At 50.3% G+C, this 19,230-nt stretch overlaps 2 protein-coding genes across 3 annotated transcripts; both read left to right on the forward strand.

Moving 5' to 3' along the window:
• Positions 1–689: 689 nt before the first annotated feature.
• On the forward strand, positions 690–7,690 carry P2RY10 (P2Y receptor family member 10). The gene is made up of 2 exons (XM_080553439.1): positions 690–1,256; positions 6,251–7,690. Exon 2 carries the CDS (start codon positions 6,253–6,255, stop codon positions 7,267–7,269), a length of 1,017 nt encoding a protein of 338 aa, XP_080409565.1. The 5' UTR covers positions 690–1,256; positions 6,251–6,252; the 3' UTR covers positions 7,270–7,690.
• A 1,960-nt stretch (positions 7,691–9,650) lies between these two features.
• Positions 9,651–18,909, forward strand: LOC308176947 (putative P2Y purinoceptor 10). Of its 2 annotated transcripts, XM_080553438.1 has the most exons (3): positions 9,651–13,900; positions 15,679–15,734; positions 17,053–18,909. In XM_080553438.1, exon 3 carries the CDS (start codon positions 17,103–17,105, stop codon positions 18,216–18,218), a length of 1,116 nt encoding a protein of 371 aa, XP_080409564.1. In that variant the 5' UTR covers positions 9,651–13,900; positions 15,679–15,734; positions 17,053–17,102; the 3' UTR covers positions 18,219–18,909. The 2 variants fall into 2 exon arrangements, with proteins under 2 accessions (XP_080409564.1, XP_080409563.1); XM_080553437.1 differs by lacking the exon at positions 15,679–15,734.
• Positions 18,910–19,230: the final 321 nt, after the last annotated feature.

Genomic DNA, 19,230 nt, shown 5'->3' on the forward strand with positions numbered 1-19,230 from the left:
TTCCAGTAAATACGTTCCCACTGCTGACGACCAACTTAAAAATCAGCTAAACAGGATGCAGTGATAAACACTGCAATATTGGCCAAAAGCTCACTATTGCTTTTCATGAAGCCCATTTAAATCGTTTTAAAATAAACACCTGACAATCTCCCAACTTCTAGCAAGTTCCTTTGACAATTCATGGAAGCAGGGCCGCCTGTAAAGCACAGCAGTGCATTTTAAGGGGTGTTCATTGTGGGTCATTCTTGTTTGAATTAGAGCCATTAGGCTTTGATCCATTGATGCCCAGAGGGCCACAGTAGCGGTAATGAAATTGAAAAGTCCTGTTAGAGAATTTATTGCCCACGCTGGACTCCAAGGCATGGCCAGCAAAGCAAAGAGCTTGCTGTGGGCTGGCCCCATTTTCCCCTGCTCCTGGGATGTGGAGAGGACCAAGCAGGGGGCCGGTGGATTTCTGAAAATCTGGACCCCCTCTTATGGGTGAGGTCTGAGCCTCACTAAAGTGTTTAACCCCTGGAATAAAGGTGAGGCCAGACTTAACCCCGTTGCTTGAAACATTTTAAGAAGTGCCACCGTTTGACATTGCTGGCAGCAGCCCCAGCATCTGTAATCTGAGCAGCCTGCGTATTAAGTGCAGGAGAAATGTCAAGCAAGGCTCAAAAGAGCGCTATAAAAAGCCATTGGGAAGTTGGACTCCATCGGCAACAGGAGTTAGCAGGTGGTGCGAGAGAGCAACCACCAGCCGAGGCTCACACCCAGCGATGCGTGTGCGCAGCCCCTCGGTCGGGAGGCGAGGGCAAAGCTGAGAGCAGAAACCTTTGAGGGTTTCCGTGGTTAGCCTGGAGTCGTGCTTGGAGGGAGGAAGGGTGCAGAGCGGGGCGGCTGGCAGAAGAGGAAGGGAGCCCCGCACGGCTCCCCTCAGGACCCTTTCCTGCAGAATCCCGAGGGTGCCGAGCCGTCCTGGCGGAGCAGCAGCAGACAAAACCCCGGGGACGAAGGCACGCGGACCTAGTTTGGGGACAACATTGCGTGCGCCTGCCCGGGGCTCGGCTCGGCGGGGCTGGGAGCTTGAGCGAGCAAATCCCACCCAAGCAGAGACGCGCGCCAGCGGGCGCAGTCACAGCGGCACCTTGCAGCACCCGGCGATGTCATGCAGGCTTCCAGGCTGGTGTAAACAAGGCTGGTGCGGAGCTGTCAAGCCAGCACACTTCCTCCTGCCTGCAGGGCTGCACTCCGCTGGGGTTCTGCCCGACAAGGTAAGGCTGATTTTAAGCTCTCTTTTTCCGATCTAGAACAAGCATTAATGAGCCTTTACGGTCTCCTATGAATGCGTTGCCCTTCTTGGGCTTTTCCTTAGGGCTTAGGAGCCAGGAGGAGATCTGTGGAGCTCTTGTATCTCGAAACAGCAGTTCTCCTTGCACGCCAATCCTCTGTGTGAACACATGGAGGAGTGAAAACAGTGGCTGCATGAAGCTGCTGTCACTAGATGAAGCAAAACTTTATAGCGTGGGCAATTACCGGTTCTCTGACTGTTCTCCAGAGTCACTGTAGGCACAGATCCCTTCTTTTTCATGGTTTCTCAGAGGATATCTTTTACTACAAAATCATACTTGACAGTAAGACTTAATTGTTACTTGAAAGTAAGATTTACTTTAAGGAAATCATACTTAACGGTCAAGTAAACAACTTCACTGTTGCAAATCTGTTGTGTTTTTTTTTCTTTTTTTTTTTTCTAACAGCAATTTATATTGCCACCAAAAATAAATAAATAAATAATTTACATGCTGTCTTGTGCCATCCGCTCTGCTCTTTGACAGAATTGCAATAGCGGGACATTACTGTTAGAGTCAGTATGACAATGTAAGAAGGTGGCTTGGATGTGGTTTTGTTCTCAAGAGTCCTGAGGCAGATTCGAATCGTAATTCAGGCTGCAGTCACTGGCTAAAACGTAGCTTACTTCATTGACTGACGCTTTTAAACTGTATTTTGTAAAACGTGGTTTACCGGTGGGATAGCATGCACCCGCACTCGCAGCTCAGCTCTGAAGGGAGCACAGCAAAACAGCTCAGAGGCAGTTCGGCGGTTATAGACACGATCCATCTTGGGTCTAAAAAAAATCTGAGATTTCTTAAAGCAAATCAGAAGGGAATAGCACTGAAGGTGAGTCAGTGCCAAAACCAGCCTGCCACAGGGCTGTGTAGGAGAGGAGTTCCGCTGGAGCAGTGGGCTGCGTGAAATAAGAAGAACGTTGCTCAAGGACAGGTTTTCTGCTGTCAGGTTATGTGTCAATGGGAGCGCTGGGACCGGTGCAAGCATCAGCAGCCCAGGGAATAGCATCCGTGCTGCTGGTCCGTGTGTGGGACAGCCCTTGTCCCCGTCCCTGACCCAGCTGCCAGCCTCCTGCCGCCGGGACATGCCCGGCTTCTTCAGCTGCCAGGGCTGAAGAAGTGAGAATCGAAACGAAATGAAACATCGAAACGAAAACATCGCAGCAGATCACACAACCCAGATCTGCTCTTTTTTTTTTTTTTTTTCTTTTCTGTGGAAGGAGAAAAACAGAAAAAGTACCCATAACTGTAGAACTTTCCACTTCTGACTTCAGAGGTTTCAGATTGAAGCATGAGTGCAAAAGCCTTAGATATTCAAAGCCATACAATGAGGGCAGAGTTCAGAGGCATTTATGCCTTAAACAAATCAACCTGCCTGCTGATGGAGGCACCAGAAAGACACAGCACTCTGCAATGACATTCCTGTGCTTCTCAGTTCTACCAAGATGAACTTTTTTTTTTTTTTTTCCTGGAAATGCCTTGTTTGGTTTCCAAACATCCAGCTACAAGTAATTACGTGCATGCTTAATTCTTTCCTTATTGCAACAGCCTCAGAAGTACAGACTCTGATTTAAGTGTACAAAACTGTAGTTAGGCAATACTGTATTTATTTACTACCTTTATTTTTTTTTTTGGAAATTGCATATTCTGAATACAATATTACATTACGAGCTGTCTCCCTGCAGCATGTAAACAAGAATAATAATGATAAAGAATTTAACGATAAAATGCTATTGAGGATTTCAGCCTTATACCTGTGCTGTACATACATCACGCAGCAAATACCTTTGCCTTCTTAACAGCTTTGCAGGTAGAAAATCTAGTTTCAGACATTCAGTGGCACCTCTGCGTGCCTGCTTTTGTGCTCAGACGGGAAGATAAGGGGAACAGGGCAGGACTTCTCTCCCATCTGAACAAGTGGGAGGAAGTGCAGCCATACAGCCATTTTGTGGTCCCCTGTGCATGTGCCTGGATGCAATTTAGTTAAAGGGAAGGATTAATATCATTATATTTTTATGACTCTGTAATGAAGTCACCATTCTCAGAAAGCACCATGTGCTGATGAGCAGCAGACATCACCCATGTGTATATTAATTGCATTTATGCTTTTGCACTCAGCCAGGTCACCCTGCTCAGACCTCTTCGTAAATGGCCTGACCCAGGGGTCGCTGAAGGCAGAGGAGAGGCTTTTACTGGCCCCACGGGCCCTGCTTCTGGCCCAAACATCCCCTGCCCACGAGTCACTGCATTATATTTGCTTGGGGTGGTGGGGCTGGGACATCTCCTGCCTTTCCACGGGGTGGCTTCTGTAACCTTTTGGCTCCGGGGGTTCAAAGCAGCCTGCCCGTCTCCAGCTTCTCAGAACCCTCCTCCATGTAAACACCAGGAATATGAGGCCTGTTCCCGGGAGTGCTCTTTCACTAATAGCAGTAACACACGAGTTTTTCAGTTTGAGATCACCCCAGAAGATAGCAGCACAAAGTCATGAGAACGTGCCCACACCACCAGCTCTGCCTCCAGCCCCAGCCCCTTCTCTCCCTGTAGGGGTTAGAAAGCTGCCTTAAAGAGGAGGACACGGGAGTAAACTCTTGATTAACTCTGACACCTTGTGGACAATTAGCAGATGAAGATGAAGCCTGAGGGGGAACGTCTCCATGCTATGGACTCCCCTGTGGGCTCAGGCATGCTCCAGTCTTTGTTGCTCAGGCTTGTGCCCACCTGCCGGCCTGGGTGCAGTTATCTGCCATCAGAACGAAGGCTGAGTGATGAGGTCAAATGTGTGCACACAGCATCAGCCTCATGTTACAGCAGGTACTTCCTGGACATGTACGTTTACCCTAAAGATCTCCATTCAGAGCCCAGTTTGAGTCAGCAGCCTGAGCCTGATTATTCTTGAGAGCTGATGTTGCAGTCTTGTCCTGACTTGTCACATGAAACATAAAAAAGGATGAATGTATTTGGGAACCTCTATAGGCAAACTGTTATGACTCATTTGAACTCAGGCTCACTGAAGAACACGTGTCTGCTGGCCAGCATTTGAATAAGTGCATGTCCTTAAAGTGGAAACTTTTGCAAATGCACCTAGCCCTCTGTGGTCTCAATGGTCAACTGGTGCTTGTGCTTTGGAGGAGCACAGGCCAGTCAGCCTAACCTTGTCTTCCAGAGGAATCCAGGCAGCTAGGAACTATGAAAGTGACTGCTTAATTCCCTCTTGGCAGGTGGGAGATCACCTGAAGGGAGAGAAGTTGGGCGTAGCGAGCAGTGCTCCCACCAGATACAGGGGCAGCAGGCAGCGTGTCCAGCTAGAGCTGCAGATGGACCAGGAGGAAAGGGTTCACGAACCTCCAGAGCTCTAGAAATTCACAGCACTCTCAAAAAATGGGATGTAACCCAAATTTACTGCTCTGAGAAGCAATGCTCTGAGAGAACACCACAGCGCTCATCTCCATGCCCCATCCACTCCCTGCCTCAGTCCTCTGAGAAGCACCAGAAAGGAGAGTGGGAGGCCTCCAGCTTTGCTCCTCAGACTGGTGGAGATAAAGCGACAGGCTTGATGCATCCTTCCCCCTCCTTTTCAGAGTCCTTTGAGCCCTCTTCCCTCCTCATGGACACGTCCTGGCCTTGTGATAGGGGCAAGGCTGTGGTGTCTTGGGCTGGGGGCAGCTGGGGACATCCCACTGCAGGGCAGGGCATCTCGTCCCAGAGCCACCTTGGGATGAGGGTGACTGGGAGTGAATTACAGACTGGAGAGATTGCCTGAGAGGGACAAACCGGCCTGGGAGGTGTGCCTGGGACGCCTTGGTGCACTCGTGCCGTCTTGGTGAAGGAGACAAAAAGAAAAGCAAGAAAGTTGTCAGCAGTGCCTGTTTGGAAAGCCTGCAGATGCCAACATTAAGTGGTGGCCCTGCTCGCCATCAGTGTGTGAGCCAGAGCCACCTGCAGCGAGGGTGGCCTTTGTCCCCTGCTGGGACCTTGCCACGTCTGGGAGTTTTGGGGGTCTGAATTAAAACACTTCCACAGCAGCCTTGAACAGTGTCTGTACAAGCAGCCAAGTTCAGGTACTGCTATGGTTAACAAGCTGAGAACAAAAAGCTTTTTGTGTTCTTTGTCATTTGAGGGCTCTAACTTCTTCTCTCTCTCTCTCTCTCTCTTCATAACATGCAGAAAAGAGCCATTAGTAACAGGGGTGAGTTACTAATATCTACCTACAGAGACACTTTTTCTGGCAAATGCCCCTTGCAAGTGGTGCTGTGAGGAAATGAGTCAGAAGCAGTGAATCAGTGTCTGCAGCACCACATGAAATAGGAAGCTGATATTCAATTTTAACCATCATATTAGACATAGAAGGAAATCACTGTACTAAGAACTGTAACCCTATAGGGAAATACCCTATAAAACCAAACTCCTGCCTGTGTTGCCCTCCTGAAGAGAAGTTCCAGTTAAAAAAGCTGGCGAAAGAAAGGTGGCCTAGATTGTGGCACATCTCTGCTCATCTGAACTAAAGAAGAGACAGAAATTAGGAGTAGCTAGGAATAAAATTATTTGATAAGAAAAAGTGTTGGTCTGAGGCTGGTGAGAAATGGAAGCTGGTGATCAGATTAGGTCTCTGCCTGCGGCAGCACGCTTCAGGAGCAGCAGCTGCATTCATACCTGTCAAACTTTTCAAGCCTGCTATCCTTTTCCCCATGGAATTTAGAGAGCATGGCAAGGGGACTGACACCATGGGGACAGCCCCACCTCCTCTGCACGAATAAGAGGAGACCTTTGGGGGGGCAGCTTTGAAGAAGGTAGTGGGATGTTTCACAGAGGACATTTCTGAGCCTCTGCTTCATACTGAATAGTCAAATAAGAAATGGAAATGTGAATAGTGACAACTTTTGCAGTGCCTTTGCTGTTACAGCTCTCGTTTTTGTTCTCTACAGGCATGACCTACACTCCATTTCCTGTGCCAAATGTTTCCAGCAGCCCCAACATGATGCAGAGCAACTGGACCTGCTCTGATTCCAATGTAACGTACAAATCCACGCTGTACGCAGCCACGTACACCATGATCTTCATCCCCGGCCTCCTGGCCAACAGCGCTGCCCTGTGGGTCCTGTGCCGCTTCATCAGCAAGAAGAGCAAAGCCGTCATCTTCATGATCAACCTGGCCGTGGCCGACCTGGCCCACGTCCTCTCGCTGCCGCTGCGAATATACTATTATATCAACCGCATGTGGCCTTTTGGGAAATTCCTTTGCTTACTGTGCTTCTACCTGAAGTACCTCAACATGTACGCCAGCATTTGTTTCCTCACCTGCATCAGCATCCAGCGGTACTTTTTCCTGTACCAGCCGTTCAGAGCCAAGGACTGGAAGAGGCGATACGATGTAGCCATCAGCGCAGCCGTCTGGCTCTTCGTCGGGGCGGCGTGCTCCCCGTTCCCCATCATGCGGAGCTATGTAAACAACTCCGAAACCTGCTTTGCGGACCTTGAAGTTCGACAGATTCAAAGCAATGTGGCCACTGTGGCGATGACAGTCACAGCGGAGCTCTTTGGGTTCATTGGCCCCCTCATCATTATTTTGTTCTGTACTTGGAAAACAAAGGACTCTCTTCGGGACTTCCAGATACCACTGCAAAACAACAGCGAGAGGCGGAAAGCTTTAAGGATGGTTTCCATGTGTGCCGTTGTGTTCTTTGTGTGTTTTGCACCATATCACATCAACTTCTTTTTCTACATGATGGTGAAGGAAAATGTTATTACAGATTGCCTCCTGCGTAGCATCACGCTCCACACCCAACCCTTTTGCTTAGCTCTTGCAAGTCTGGACTGCTGTTTGGATCCAATCCTGTATTTTTTTATGACTTCAGAGTTTCAGGACCAGATATCAAGACATAGCAGCATGGTCATCAGGAGTCGGCTCATGAGCAAAGAGAGTGCCTCATCAATTAAGGAATGAAAGGAAAGACAGCTTAAAGCAATTAAGATATTTCATCTGAAATCCAGGACTGTTCTGTGATACTCGATTACCAACTCCATTGCCAAAATCCTGCACGTGTATTTAGGGGAGTTTTGTGGCAGTGGAAATCTTCTGATACGTACAAGATAAAACTTTAAGACCAATGTGTTGGAAGGCGATGAGTGACCCAACGGGTGTGACTACACCTATCACTGTGATGCCCATGCCTGACCTAGCAGGACCAGAAAACCTACAGAAGGGAGTGACAAAGATTTTGCTGGGAAATGGTGGAAAAATACAAGGAACTTTTTTTTTTTTTTCCCATTTCTCCAACTCCACTGACTCTATGGTCAAACCAAAGCCAACCATTCATCCATACACCGACATCTGTTGAAATATCTTCTCTGCTAAAAATACACAATCTATGCAAGAATGTGAAGGTGACCGGTAGAAAAAAATGGAAGTTTTGGTCTCCCCACTCAGGGACGCAGACAAATGAAGGGTGGCTGTTTGCTTCGGCCCGGCAGCCCCAGATTGCTGCTGCCTGCTCCTGGCTTTTAGTGAATTCCACTGGTCACCATGCTTACCTCTGCTTTGCTCTTTCCCACTCTTGTCCACCAATTCCTCCTCCTCACCCAGCTCTAAGTTTGCTCCTTAATTATGGACACATCCTGTACCTTACACCTACAGCTGGTACTGCGGTGGGGGGCCACCCTCTACAAGTTCTCCTGATGGCTCCTCAAACACTCTGTAGTGTGGGACTTTTCCTTGCTCCGAGTGACCGTCTTCCCCTCCGAGCTGTCCCCATCAGCACGGGGGGCTTCATCACCCAGCCTTCACCTTCAGACCCCAAGGGGCAGCACTGCCACGACCATGGGTTGTGTGCAGCCAGACTCAGCATCGGTTCCCGTTAGATTTATTGCCCCCACTGGTACCATCTAGGTCCTCGCCCTCTTTGGTGTGTGGCTTCTTCAGCCCGGAGGTGCCTGTGGTGGAATCACGCTGTGAAATCTCTTCTCAATGGGTTCTGCTGACGCGTCTTTTAAAAGAAAAAGGTGCCCTTGCCGAGGTGGTTTCAGTAAGAGAGCAAAGGCTAATTTCTTCAGCAAATTGTTCGCTGTGATTTTTACCATCAGCTCCTCTGCTGATCTTAATGTTTACATTTTTATAATTTCATCAGCTATAAAGATGTTAAAAGCAGTGACAAGAAACAATGTCATTTACCCCTTATTTTAATAAGTGGTAGCTCTTAGGTCAAATTCACCCACTTTGTGTAACTTCAAGGGTTTCCTCATGATATCTAGGGATACAACTGATTTATTCCCTTTGAAACTGGTGACTGTCCAAAGTAAGCATGTAAAATTCTCGGTAAGCACCAGTGGCAGCATCTTAGATGTCAGTACAAAATAGAAAAAATACCAGAAACACTTGCTGGGTATATTTGAAATCTAACTACTCAATTTCACCTAATTACATTTTGACTTAATCAAAAATTTTTGAATATTACTGTTTTTTAATTGTCTGTTTCACAGTAAAGTGGGAAAAAGCAAACAGAGTGGTTTAGATAACCATAATGCTGGACTTCCTTGAAAAGGCAGTGAAAACTTATTAATTAAATACAATAAGCTATCACAGTTCTCTTCCCATTTGTGAAAAGATAATTATGGTCTACAGTATGATGAACTTAATCTTGCATACAGACAAGTGAGAATACCAAAACATGCCAATCTGAATGAAGTACCTTTCATTAAGAGAGTATTACTGCAGGCTTCTAGTGAGAAAGCTGCAGAGTAAGCAAACAGTCCATCTGCTGTTGAAGTCAATGGAAATGTTTTCACCGATTTAACTGGCAGTGATTATGGCAATGATATACATACACGTTTACATGCTGCAAGTGGTCCGTCGAAAAATGTGAGCAGAGGTTGCCTCAGGTACACAGTAAAGCATGCATAATGAAGTTTTTGTCAAGGTAACAATTGTCTCATAAGCTAGGCATTGTACAATGTCATCAATGAAGGAGATTTTACTTGCAACTGTTGTTTTGAAGATTCTTGTAGGCTTTGATCAGCTAGCATGCGACTGGAAGCTGTTTACTGTGATTTCACTCTCATGCTATTCATCTCCATTTATCAGGTGAAAAAAAGTTGAAGTCACTGTTATGGCAACTGTGTAGCTTGTCCTACATTGTTCTTTCCCAAAACTGATGCTTAAAAAATAAACATGTTTTTGCAAGTGTAAGCTGAGTTTCATAGTTGTCACACCTACAGAACAGGATGGGATCGCTTCCTCCTTCCCATCGATCAGAGTTCACGTGGTGAAGTGCATTGATTACTAGCAACGTTTGTTATTTTTAAATACAAAACAGAAAGGCGTTCCCCCCTTGACTGTGGTTAATTATTATTATTATTTTAATTACACTTACACTGGATTTAAGTGTGTTTTGAAGACAGGAGGGTGCAATGCAGAGGACAGCCCATCCTTGGTGGGAGTAGCTTTGTTGCCTGATGTACCCGGGTAAGGAGGAGCGGCTGCTCTCGCCTTTACTTGCAGGCAGGACCACGGAAACCAGCTCTCTCTATCTCATCCAGCAATCACTTTGCAGATCCAGATCTGTGCAGCCTGAAGAAGCACTCACATCATTTAAGATGGGATTGGTACTGAGGTAAAGTAAAAAATTGGTTACCAAAAAATTGGTAACTATAGTCCTCCACGTACTCCAGGTTGTAGGGTGGAGCTGGCAGGGGAATGCTTGCTCCAGCCTCTGCGTTTCTGAAGCATGAGGGTGACCTTCCCATCATTAACCTTGCATCTCAGGAAGAAAGGCTTGTTTGGGGAACGCCATGGGAAATACAAGACCTGAGGTTCCCAACACGAGGACAGCCCTGCGGGGAGCAGCACTCGCTCCTTTCTTGCTTGCTCTGAGGCCACTTTGCATTTATCTCCCCTGACTTCTGTGATGAGCAAGTCAGTGCTGACACCCCTGACAAGTTTGGTAGGTCTGGAAGAGATAATGTTCCCTGTCACCACAGCAACATCCCTGAGCACCTCAGCCTCGACTGCTCATGCTGTCACCCCGTCCCCCTGCCTTGCTCTCTCTGAGCCCCCTCAGTCTCCCACAAAGCCGGTCCCTGTGACATACTGCAGCCCCAGCCTGTACAGAAATGTCACACGCTTAACACTTGCAACCGTTCAAGTCAAGGCCTCTTTGGTTTCCTATCTGCTTTCAGAAAATTTCAAGTTCTCCTTAATCTCTTTTCACTTTGAACTGTTGCACTCTAGGCTGCCATGACCTTCTTGACTAACTTTCCTACACACCAACACCAGAAGAGACCATTTAACCGCATTGTCTAATCTGCACACCAAAGACCATCAGTGTGTCCTCTGCATACTCATATGGGAAATTCAGAGCTTTTAGTTCAAGTCCTCTGAACTCTCAGTAGCGTCTTTCAAGAGAAGAGCACGCAGCGGTCGAGGAGGACAGCATTTCAGCTGCCCTCAGGCTAGGAGGTGCTGCAGGTGCTGGCTTTGCCTGCCAGCGCTCTCACACGACCCAAGGCACAATGTGCCCAGCTCCAGTTCCTGTAATTCACCCCGTTTCCTGTGACCACACAATGTGCTTATTATTTTGGCAGGAAGAAATATCATTTTGTGATGTTGCTCCTGGATTATCTCCTGCGCTGGTCCCGCTGCCCTGACTTGCCAGCAAGTGAGAAAGAAGATGTCTTCATGCTTCTCGGGCAAAGACAAGAAAATTCTTTTAACAGAGATGCCACAAAGGCAGGAGTTAACCAGATGAAGAGGCTGGATGCACCTACGCAGGCTTTTGAAGGCTGGATCTGAAGGGCTCCACTGGGGCCTACTGCTGGAGCCACCTTAACGCGAGGCCTCATCCTGAAGGGGAGCTGCCCGGGGTGGAAATGCGGTGAGGTCTCCAAGCCACCCGCACCAAGATCTGAGCCCAAGATTCACACCAGGCTTTGTGCCCTCCCTTCCCTGCTGGATTTCCCCTGGATGAGAGCAGACCCAGCCAGCAGCAGCGTGGCTTGAGACGGGTCTTAGGTGAGCGGCGATGGGGAAAGGCACCTCAGCCCTCCTTGGCGGTTTGCATCCCAGCTTAGAGGGCAGAGCAGAAGGGCTCCTTCTCTCCAGCCTCTCTGTGGGCACAGAAAACTGGGCAGCACCAGAGCATGGCATGCTCCTCCCCTAGCGCATGAGCAATTCACCCGTGAGCAAAGGAAAATGTGTTTCTCTGTAGGGCAAGCACACGGACTCGCCCAGCCCCAGGGACCCTGAGCTGATGGCCCCGGGCACGCTGCAGCACAGGGCGAGGTGCCCTTTGTGTGACTAAAGCCTCCTCCTCCTCCTCCTCCCGAATGGCCCACGCTTGTTTTTCATACATCCTTCAGGTGCATCCTGTCAGATATTTCTAAACGCCGAGCGCTCAAAGAGATGCTGATTATCTGCGCTTGGCCTTCTGCCCACAGGATACCAGTCTAAAAGTGAAGACAGCCTTTATCTGGAGGCCTTAGATAAAGTCTCGCAGTTATTTGGAAGTTCCTTTGTGCCTGCTGCCTTTAAAAACATAAATGTGCGCAGAGTAAAAGGCATGCTTGGTATTGTTAATGAGCCAGAGAGGCAGAAACGCTAGGCAAAAATATACGTGCAGCTGAAAGTAGAGCGGAGAGGTGCAGTAGATGCTTGAGGCAGAGGCTTGAGGCTTGCTGACCCTCCAGCGCTGGCGAGCAGGGAGGAAGGCTGCTGTCTCCTGCAGGAGCACCGAGCGATGAGCAGGGGAAGGCCCCGACGTGCCTGGCCCTTGCTCTGGTCGGGAACCAGTTACCCCCTGCAGGCACCTTCCTAAAAATAGGGCCGCGGAGGCTGGGTGCAGGGCTGGCTGTGAGCCTCAGTCCAGAAGGAGGATGTCCTAGGCAGGATATCCTGGTAAAGCAGCCGCTTCACTTCGGGATAAACCTTTCACCTCCGGAGAGAGATGCGCTGGCGGAAGGCCAGCTTCCCTTTTACAAATCTGTCAGTGTTTTGCAGACGCTCGTGCATCAGTATTTCTTCCTAGGGTCAGCATCAGCTGCTGAAAAAAGATGCATAGGAATTGAAAATAAATGATAAGCAGCTCTTGCATTTTCCAAATCACTTTGCTCTCACCTGAGACGACGAACGTGGGGCTTCTCAGGTGCTTATTTGTTGGTAGGGTTTCTTCAAAGGAAAGCAAGCAGTCATGAATAAGCCCATAGACACGTCCACAAAGGCTGGTGTAGAAAGTGGCCTTGCCTTTTGCCTTCCTGAGGACATTGGCTAATGGATTTAAGTGCACGTCCACCAGATGAAGGCAGCTCCAGGTGCAGGATCCTCTTCTCCCTTTGCTACGTTGCTGTGGCGAAGCGAAGCTTCGTGGCAGGGCTCAGACACCATGGGGAAAGGTCACCACCCCTGGGCCGGGGCTTACACTGCAGTTACATGTTAGGATAGCTCCTTTTTTTCACTTCTCTTCCACAGTTATGTTCCTGTTAATTTTGCAGGGTCATAGGACTAATTAAAGAAAAAAAAATAGATAGGCTAGGCTAGGCTAGGCTAGGCTAGGCTAGGCTAGGCTAGGATATTTGAAAGGGACCGATGAAGATTATCTAAGAACACTTATATTCTACTGTACATTATGTACAACAAGAAAGGGAAACACGCCAGCAGCTGTATCATCTTCCTAAGCCCTGGGCCATAAGCTGCGGCACTGTATATCATGTAAAATCGGTCAGCTGGAAATGAGGCAACTCATAAGAAGTCTCACTGTGCTGCAGGCGGGCCAGTTTTCAGCAATCCAAAAGAGGAAGGTCATTCTCAGCAGGCAGTACAAGAATTAGTATATATATATCTATATATATGTATGTGTGTGTATATATATATATATACTTACACATATGGGAAAGGAATTAAAGGAGGCAAAAAGAAAAAAGAAATTGGGAATGATGGACACTATGTTTTTATAAAAATACAGTTAGGGGCAAATTTCAACCTGAAACCATTATATTATTTCAGAAACAAAGTCCAAACCCTTAGAAGATTTAGCCTGTAGGCTAAATAGTCTGAGGTTAACAAAACTTCCAAGAAAATGCAAGAAAATTACTACCTTTCAGTAAGTTTCTACTGATACAGCTTTTGGTTTTCCTTTAGTGAGTACTTACTGGAAAAATAAATTGTTTCTGTATTTTATAGTTTTTTTGCAAGGGAGTGACAGCAGGGAAAAGGAGAAGCAGCTTGACTGAAGGGCACATTCGTGCAACACAACTTCTGAGCTGACAGAAAGAAATCCCTGTCCGCGGGCTCGGTCCCGCGGCACTGGATGCACTGATGTCATCGTCCTTCCAGCTGTTTTAACGTCACAGGCTGTACACATTTTGTGTGGCGAAGAGAAACAAACTACAGGATTTCCTGTTCTGCAGCCACCGTGCTGGGCTGCAGATGCCGGCAGGATTCCAGCGCTCCGAAAACATGTGGAAGTTCGGAGGGGAGCCTCTGGGGCTGGGACTGCTGCGAAAGCCGGTAGGGAATAGCAGCAGAAGGCTCGCTCCTCCTGCTCTCTAGCATGGATGTCTTCCCCCTGAAGGATGGGAGCTACAGGGAGGTAAGCTTGGTTTCTGCTACGTGCTTTCTTCAGCAGATAGAAGCTATTGCAGTTTCGAACAACGTTGTCATGGTGGGCTTTTTTTCTTTTCACCAAGATCTTATCAGACAGGCTAGTGCAACATCCTCAGCAGTGTCGGTGTGTCTGTGTCCTTGCCTTGCTGGGGGTGTGCATGTGGGCAGGAGGCTGCTGCATGTGGCAGTGCGCGGGGCAAAGCCTCTTTTACAGAAAATACCAAAACTTTGTCGTTGCGGACAGAAGCTGCTGTAACCCATCAGCTCTGTTTATGCGTTTCCTATCAGTGCCTGGATTAAACAAACAAAACTGCTGCTTAAAGCACAAGTTCCAAAAAGCCTCCGCTACTTGAAATCCGAAACTTATTCCAAGCCAAAATTGTGGAGGTTTTTGTCGTTGTTTTATATTTTATTTTATTTTATTTTTGGACTTGGTTGTATTTCCCTCCAGCATCCCAGCACTGAACAGACCAGAGCGAGGCTCTGCTGTCCCATCCTGTCCTGTGCCGTCCCGTCCCGCTGTGGCCAGAGCCCCGTCCAGCACTGTCTGTCCAAAAAACCTGTGGAAAAGATGAGGGTGCCTTTGCCAGTGGCTCTGGGAGCAGTAAATGCAATACCGCAGAAATGTAGAGCTGGGTGGGGCATGCAGTGATTCAGAGTAGCCAGGCAATTTCCAATAATGACAGCCATGTACGCGTCCAGAAAAATATACTGCTAACACACTCGGAAACGGCAACGTGGGTGTTGTAATAGCTGCCTTAGCGTCCTAAAGAACTGCAAAGCTAACTGATGCTTAGTGACCGCAGTGCTGCATCCACGAGTAATGGCCTTGCCCCTCTCTCTCTGTGTTTCCAGCCTGTAAACCCGCCAGGACGGGAATTAATTTCAGCATGCAGCTGGATAAAACTCAGCTTTGCCGCACAAAAAAAGCCCCCCAGCTCCTGGCTGTGTGTGAATTGGGGCTGAGAGAGGGCTTTACCCGTCACACCAATAGCAACAAATAAGTAAATAAGGAATAGCAAAACAATGAAGGAATTGCAGGGAATATTTTGTGAAAGCTTGGTGCCATCGCTGAGGCACAGCCCGGCCAAAAGACGGGAGCGTTTCTGCCCCAAAACTAGCATCACCGATGGCAAAAGACAGGGAAGGCCGGAGGGGCCTGGGGCAAGGCGCAGTGAACGCTCCTCACACAGTGAAAACAGAAAACCAGCACCAATAAATTAAAATCCCCGCTCTGCCAGGAAGTATTGCACTGGAGGAGCTCTGGCTGGGGCCTGAGCTGGCGGTGGCTTGCAGAAAGCTCCCCGCTGCTTCTTACCAGGTGCTGACAGACGTCAACCAAACACTGAAATAGCAACGTCCTGCCCCCCCGCTGAGAAACACACACTGCTGGGCTCCCAGGGAAAGCCAAAAAATGGAGAAAATGGGTGAGACGGCTCCCCACGTCTCTTAGGATTTGGGCTGGACGCTTGTGGCAGGAGAGGGGAACCCTTTGGACGAGCCCAGGAGCGAGGCTGGCATCAAGCACGAGCCTCCCGTGGGTTTCCAGGCAGGCGAGGATGCTGCAGGGACCGCAGGGAAGGGGCTTTGCTGCCCGCTGGCCCCTCGTGCCCGACGCCCCCGCTCCCTGCCACAGCTCGGCAGAGAAAGCAGAAACACCCTGACCCGGGGCTGCCGGGTCAAGTGCGGTCAGCAGCCAAAAAGTGCACGAGCATGGCAGCTGCAGCACCGCCGGGCTTTCACTTCAGCCTCGTGTTCTTGCAGCTGAACCCTGGAGAAAGCAAACAGCAGCCGGCACCACGGCCAGGTTGGGCTCGGAGGTAGGTGACCCTCCTGGCAGAGGTGCGGGCAGTGGGCAGCTCAGCAAGAGGCTGCTGCCTGCGTACTCTGTAAGATACAGAGCCTTTTAGATACAAACATATAGATATGGGATATATATATATAGCATCCTACATATCTTTATAGAGCATCCTATATATATGTATCATCCTATATATCTAGAGAGAGAGAGCATCCTTTATGTGTATATATCATCCTATAAATCTAGAAAGAGAGAACATCCTATATATATATATATCATCTGACATATCTAGAGAGGGAGCATCCTCTCTCTCTCTCTCTCTCCCCCTATATATCTATAGGGAGGGAGCACCCTGTACACGGCTAGAGCACCCCCTCTCTGCAGCACCCTCCTCCTGCACAGGAGGCACGCCAGCCCCCTGCAGAGCTGCCTCCAGAGGAGGAGCAGGGTCGGAGCCTTCACCCTGACACCTCGTGTGCCGGAGCTGCTCCCCGCTGCGGGTGCTTTAGCTTTGGGAAACCCATCCTTGTGTCAAGCACCAGGCGTGGGGCTGTGGGAAGCTGCTTCCTAATTAAATACCGCTGCTGAGGGGCTTGGTGGCGATGGCAGAGCTGCTGGGGCTGTCCCAGAGCAGGCTCTGGGCTGCTGGAAGGAAACCACAGGCGTCCTGACACCCTGCAGGCTGCCCGAGGCTCCCTTTCCAGCACCACATCTCCCGGAGGCAAATTGCACGGCGTGGGGCTTTGCTCCCAGACGGCCAAATCCGTCACCCTCCGGAGACCCACACGTACCCGTGAGCCCCGCACGACCCGCCAGTGCCCCCGCGCTGGTGGTGAGAGGTGAATCAGGCAAATGGGGAAAAGAAAACCTGCCGCAGCTCCGAGACAAGCGTATTTGTCTTCCTGCAGGGCCTGGGCTGCTGCTGGCAGATCCTTTCTGTTGCTACAACACGATGCCTGCACAGTGTGCCGTGAGCGCCCAAATTGAGTTAGCAGGACCGACAGAGGGGCTGGCGTGCGTTCGGCTGGCTATTAGCTTAGGAAAGCAGCCTTGGATCTGGAGCCAGAGCTGTGATAGATCTGTCTGCACCTCCCTGGCTGGCCTCTGCTCCGCTCTGCTGCCAGCACCATCGGTTGCTGAGGCTAATTACCCCGAACCTCTGCACGGATCCAAGAGGACAATTTTATCAGCCCACTCAAAGCCACTATTTATTTGCAGCCCCACTGAAATCCCTTGTATATATGCAGCTTGTTCTTCCACCCTGAAGTGCATTTATTCAATAAGGGGCAATATTGGGAGGTTTGGGGCATCACAGCGCTTGTTTTTGCTGCCCGCAGAAAGCCTCCACCCGCCTGAATCCGCCGCGGAGCGAGGAGACTCGGCCGAGATGGAGAGCAACGCGTCCTCTGGGAACTGCACCCACCCGCAGATGGCCTTCCAGTCCACGCTGTACGCAGCCACGTACACCATCATCTTCATCCCCGGCCTCCTGGCCAACAGCGCTGCCCTGTGGGTCCTGTGCCGCTTCATCAGCAAGAAGAGCAAAGCCGTCATCTTCATGATCAACCTGGCCGTGGCCGACCTGGCCCACGTCCTCTCGCTGCCGCTGCGGATGTATTACTACATCAACCACACGTGGCCCTTCGGGAGCTTCCTCTGCCAGGTGTGCTTCTACCTGAAGTACCTCAACATGTACGCCAGCATTTGCTTCCTCACCTGCATCAGCATCCAGCGGTACCTCTTCCTCCTCCACCCCTTCAGAGCCAAGGACTGGAAGCGCCGCTACGACGCGGCCATCAGCGCGGCCGTCTGGCTCTTCGTGGGGGCCGCCTGCCTGCCCCTGCCCATCGTCAGGAGCCCGGCCCTGTCCAACAGCACCAACACCTGCTTTTCGGACCTGGCCGTGAAGCAGCTGGCGCCGGGAGCCTCCATCGCGCTGGTGACGGTGGCGGAGCTCTTTGGCTTCATCATCCCCTTCGGCATCATCGCCTGCTGCACGTGGAAGATGAGGCAGTCGCTGCGGGAGTGCCAAACGCAGCTGCAAAACGCCAGCGAGAAGCAGAGAGCGCTGCGGATGGTCCTGATGTGCGCGGCCGTCTTCTTCATCTGCTTCACCCCCTACCACATCAACTTCCCCCTCTTCATGATGGTGATAGAGAACATCATCACGGACTGCGCCGTGCACAGGAGCACGCTCCGCTTCCACCCCATCTCCCTCTGCCTCGCCAGCCTCAACTGCTGCCTGGATCCCGTCCTCTACTACTTCATGACCTCCGAGTTCCAGGACCAGCTGCTGCGGCACGGCTGTGCCGCCCTGCGGGCTCGCCTGGCGCGCAGCCGCAGCAGCTTCTCTGTGGCGGACGCCGGCCACGACATCCGCACCAAGCCGAGAAACCTGCCGCGCTTCGGGCTTTGGTCCCTCCCCAAGCTCTTTGGCCGGATAAACAGCATGGAAATTCCCCCGGTGCCACCCGACGAGCTCCTCCTGGAGTCCATCTCTTGAAAAGAAGACGTTCCCCTCCGCGTAGGTGCTCCCCGTAGCTTGAGTGAAGATCGTGTTGGGTCTCCACATACGTGCTGAATTACCCCTGTGTGCAGCAGGTGCTGGGATCGGGCCCAGGAGGACGTTTTGATGAAGGACGTTCGGGTGCTGTGTTGTTGGTGTCAGGGACCGTTCGCCTTACAGTGTTCTCCGTCGTGTTGTCGCTAAAATATCTCAAACAGCCGCCACAACCATCAGTGTTTCTCCCCTGCTGGACTGCAGCTAGGTGTGGTGCCCTGCCTTTGCTGTCATTTCAGTGTTTGTACCCATTTATTGTGTTTGGCAGCCCTTCTGCATCCTGCCGGGGGTGGCGCGGGGCGGGCCTGTGCCCTCCACACCGCGGGCTCCGGATCAGGATGGGTAATGGTGTGCATGCAGAGCAAACCTCTCTCCTCCGAGAAAATCAACACTAAATCTGGACCTTGGGACTGCAGCAGAGAGGATGAGAAGTTGGCGCTGCCATCTAGGAGCCTGTGTTATTTGGGGTGTTGCTAAAGCCTCTGCTCATCGACAGACGTCACACAAGCCCCTCGGGTCTGCTTCATAAACCAGAAGTGGGTCCAGCCCTCGCTGGGACCGAGAAACGTTTACAAACCTGACCCGAGTGCATCCTTCGGGCTTCAAACTCGGGAGGAAATAAAATGTTCTCAACATGTCTTTGGGCACTGTGGGTGTTATTTTCAGCGCTGCCCCTCGCAAACCCTCCTGTGGTTGTAGGGACCGACTCGAGCCGCTCCCAAAGAACCCCAATGAGCCCTGACGGCCACCCCCGGGCAGCGTTTCCATAGCACCTTTTTCTTGGGCAGCTGCATTTTTTCTCTTTATCAGCTAATTCTGTACTGCCACCTCTCTCAAAGCAATGGCACGAGGTGCAGGGGGTGCCTGTCCTGCTCCTGGCCCCCCTTGGGCTGCCAGCAGCTCTGAAAAGCCCCACCACCACCCCGGCACCATGGGCTGCGGGGTTTGCTCGCGT

Source organism: Anser brachyrhynchus (genome assembly GCF_964034855.1).
Source record: "Anser brachyrhynchus genome assembly, chromosome: 13".
NCBI classification, from domain to species: Eukaryota; Metazoa; Chordata; class Aves; order Anseriformes; family Anatidae; genus Anser; species Anser brachyrhynchus.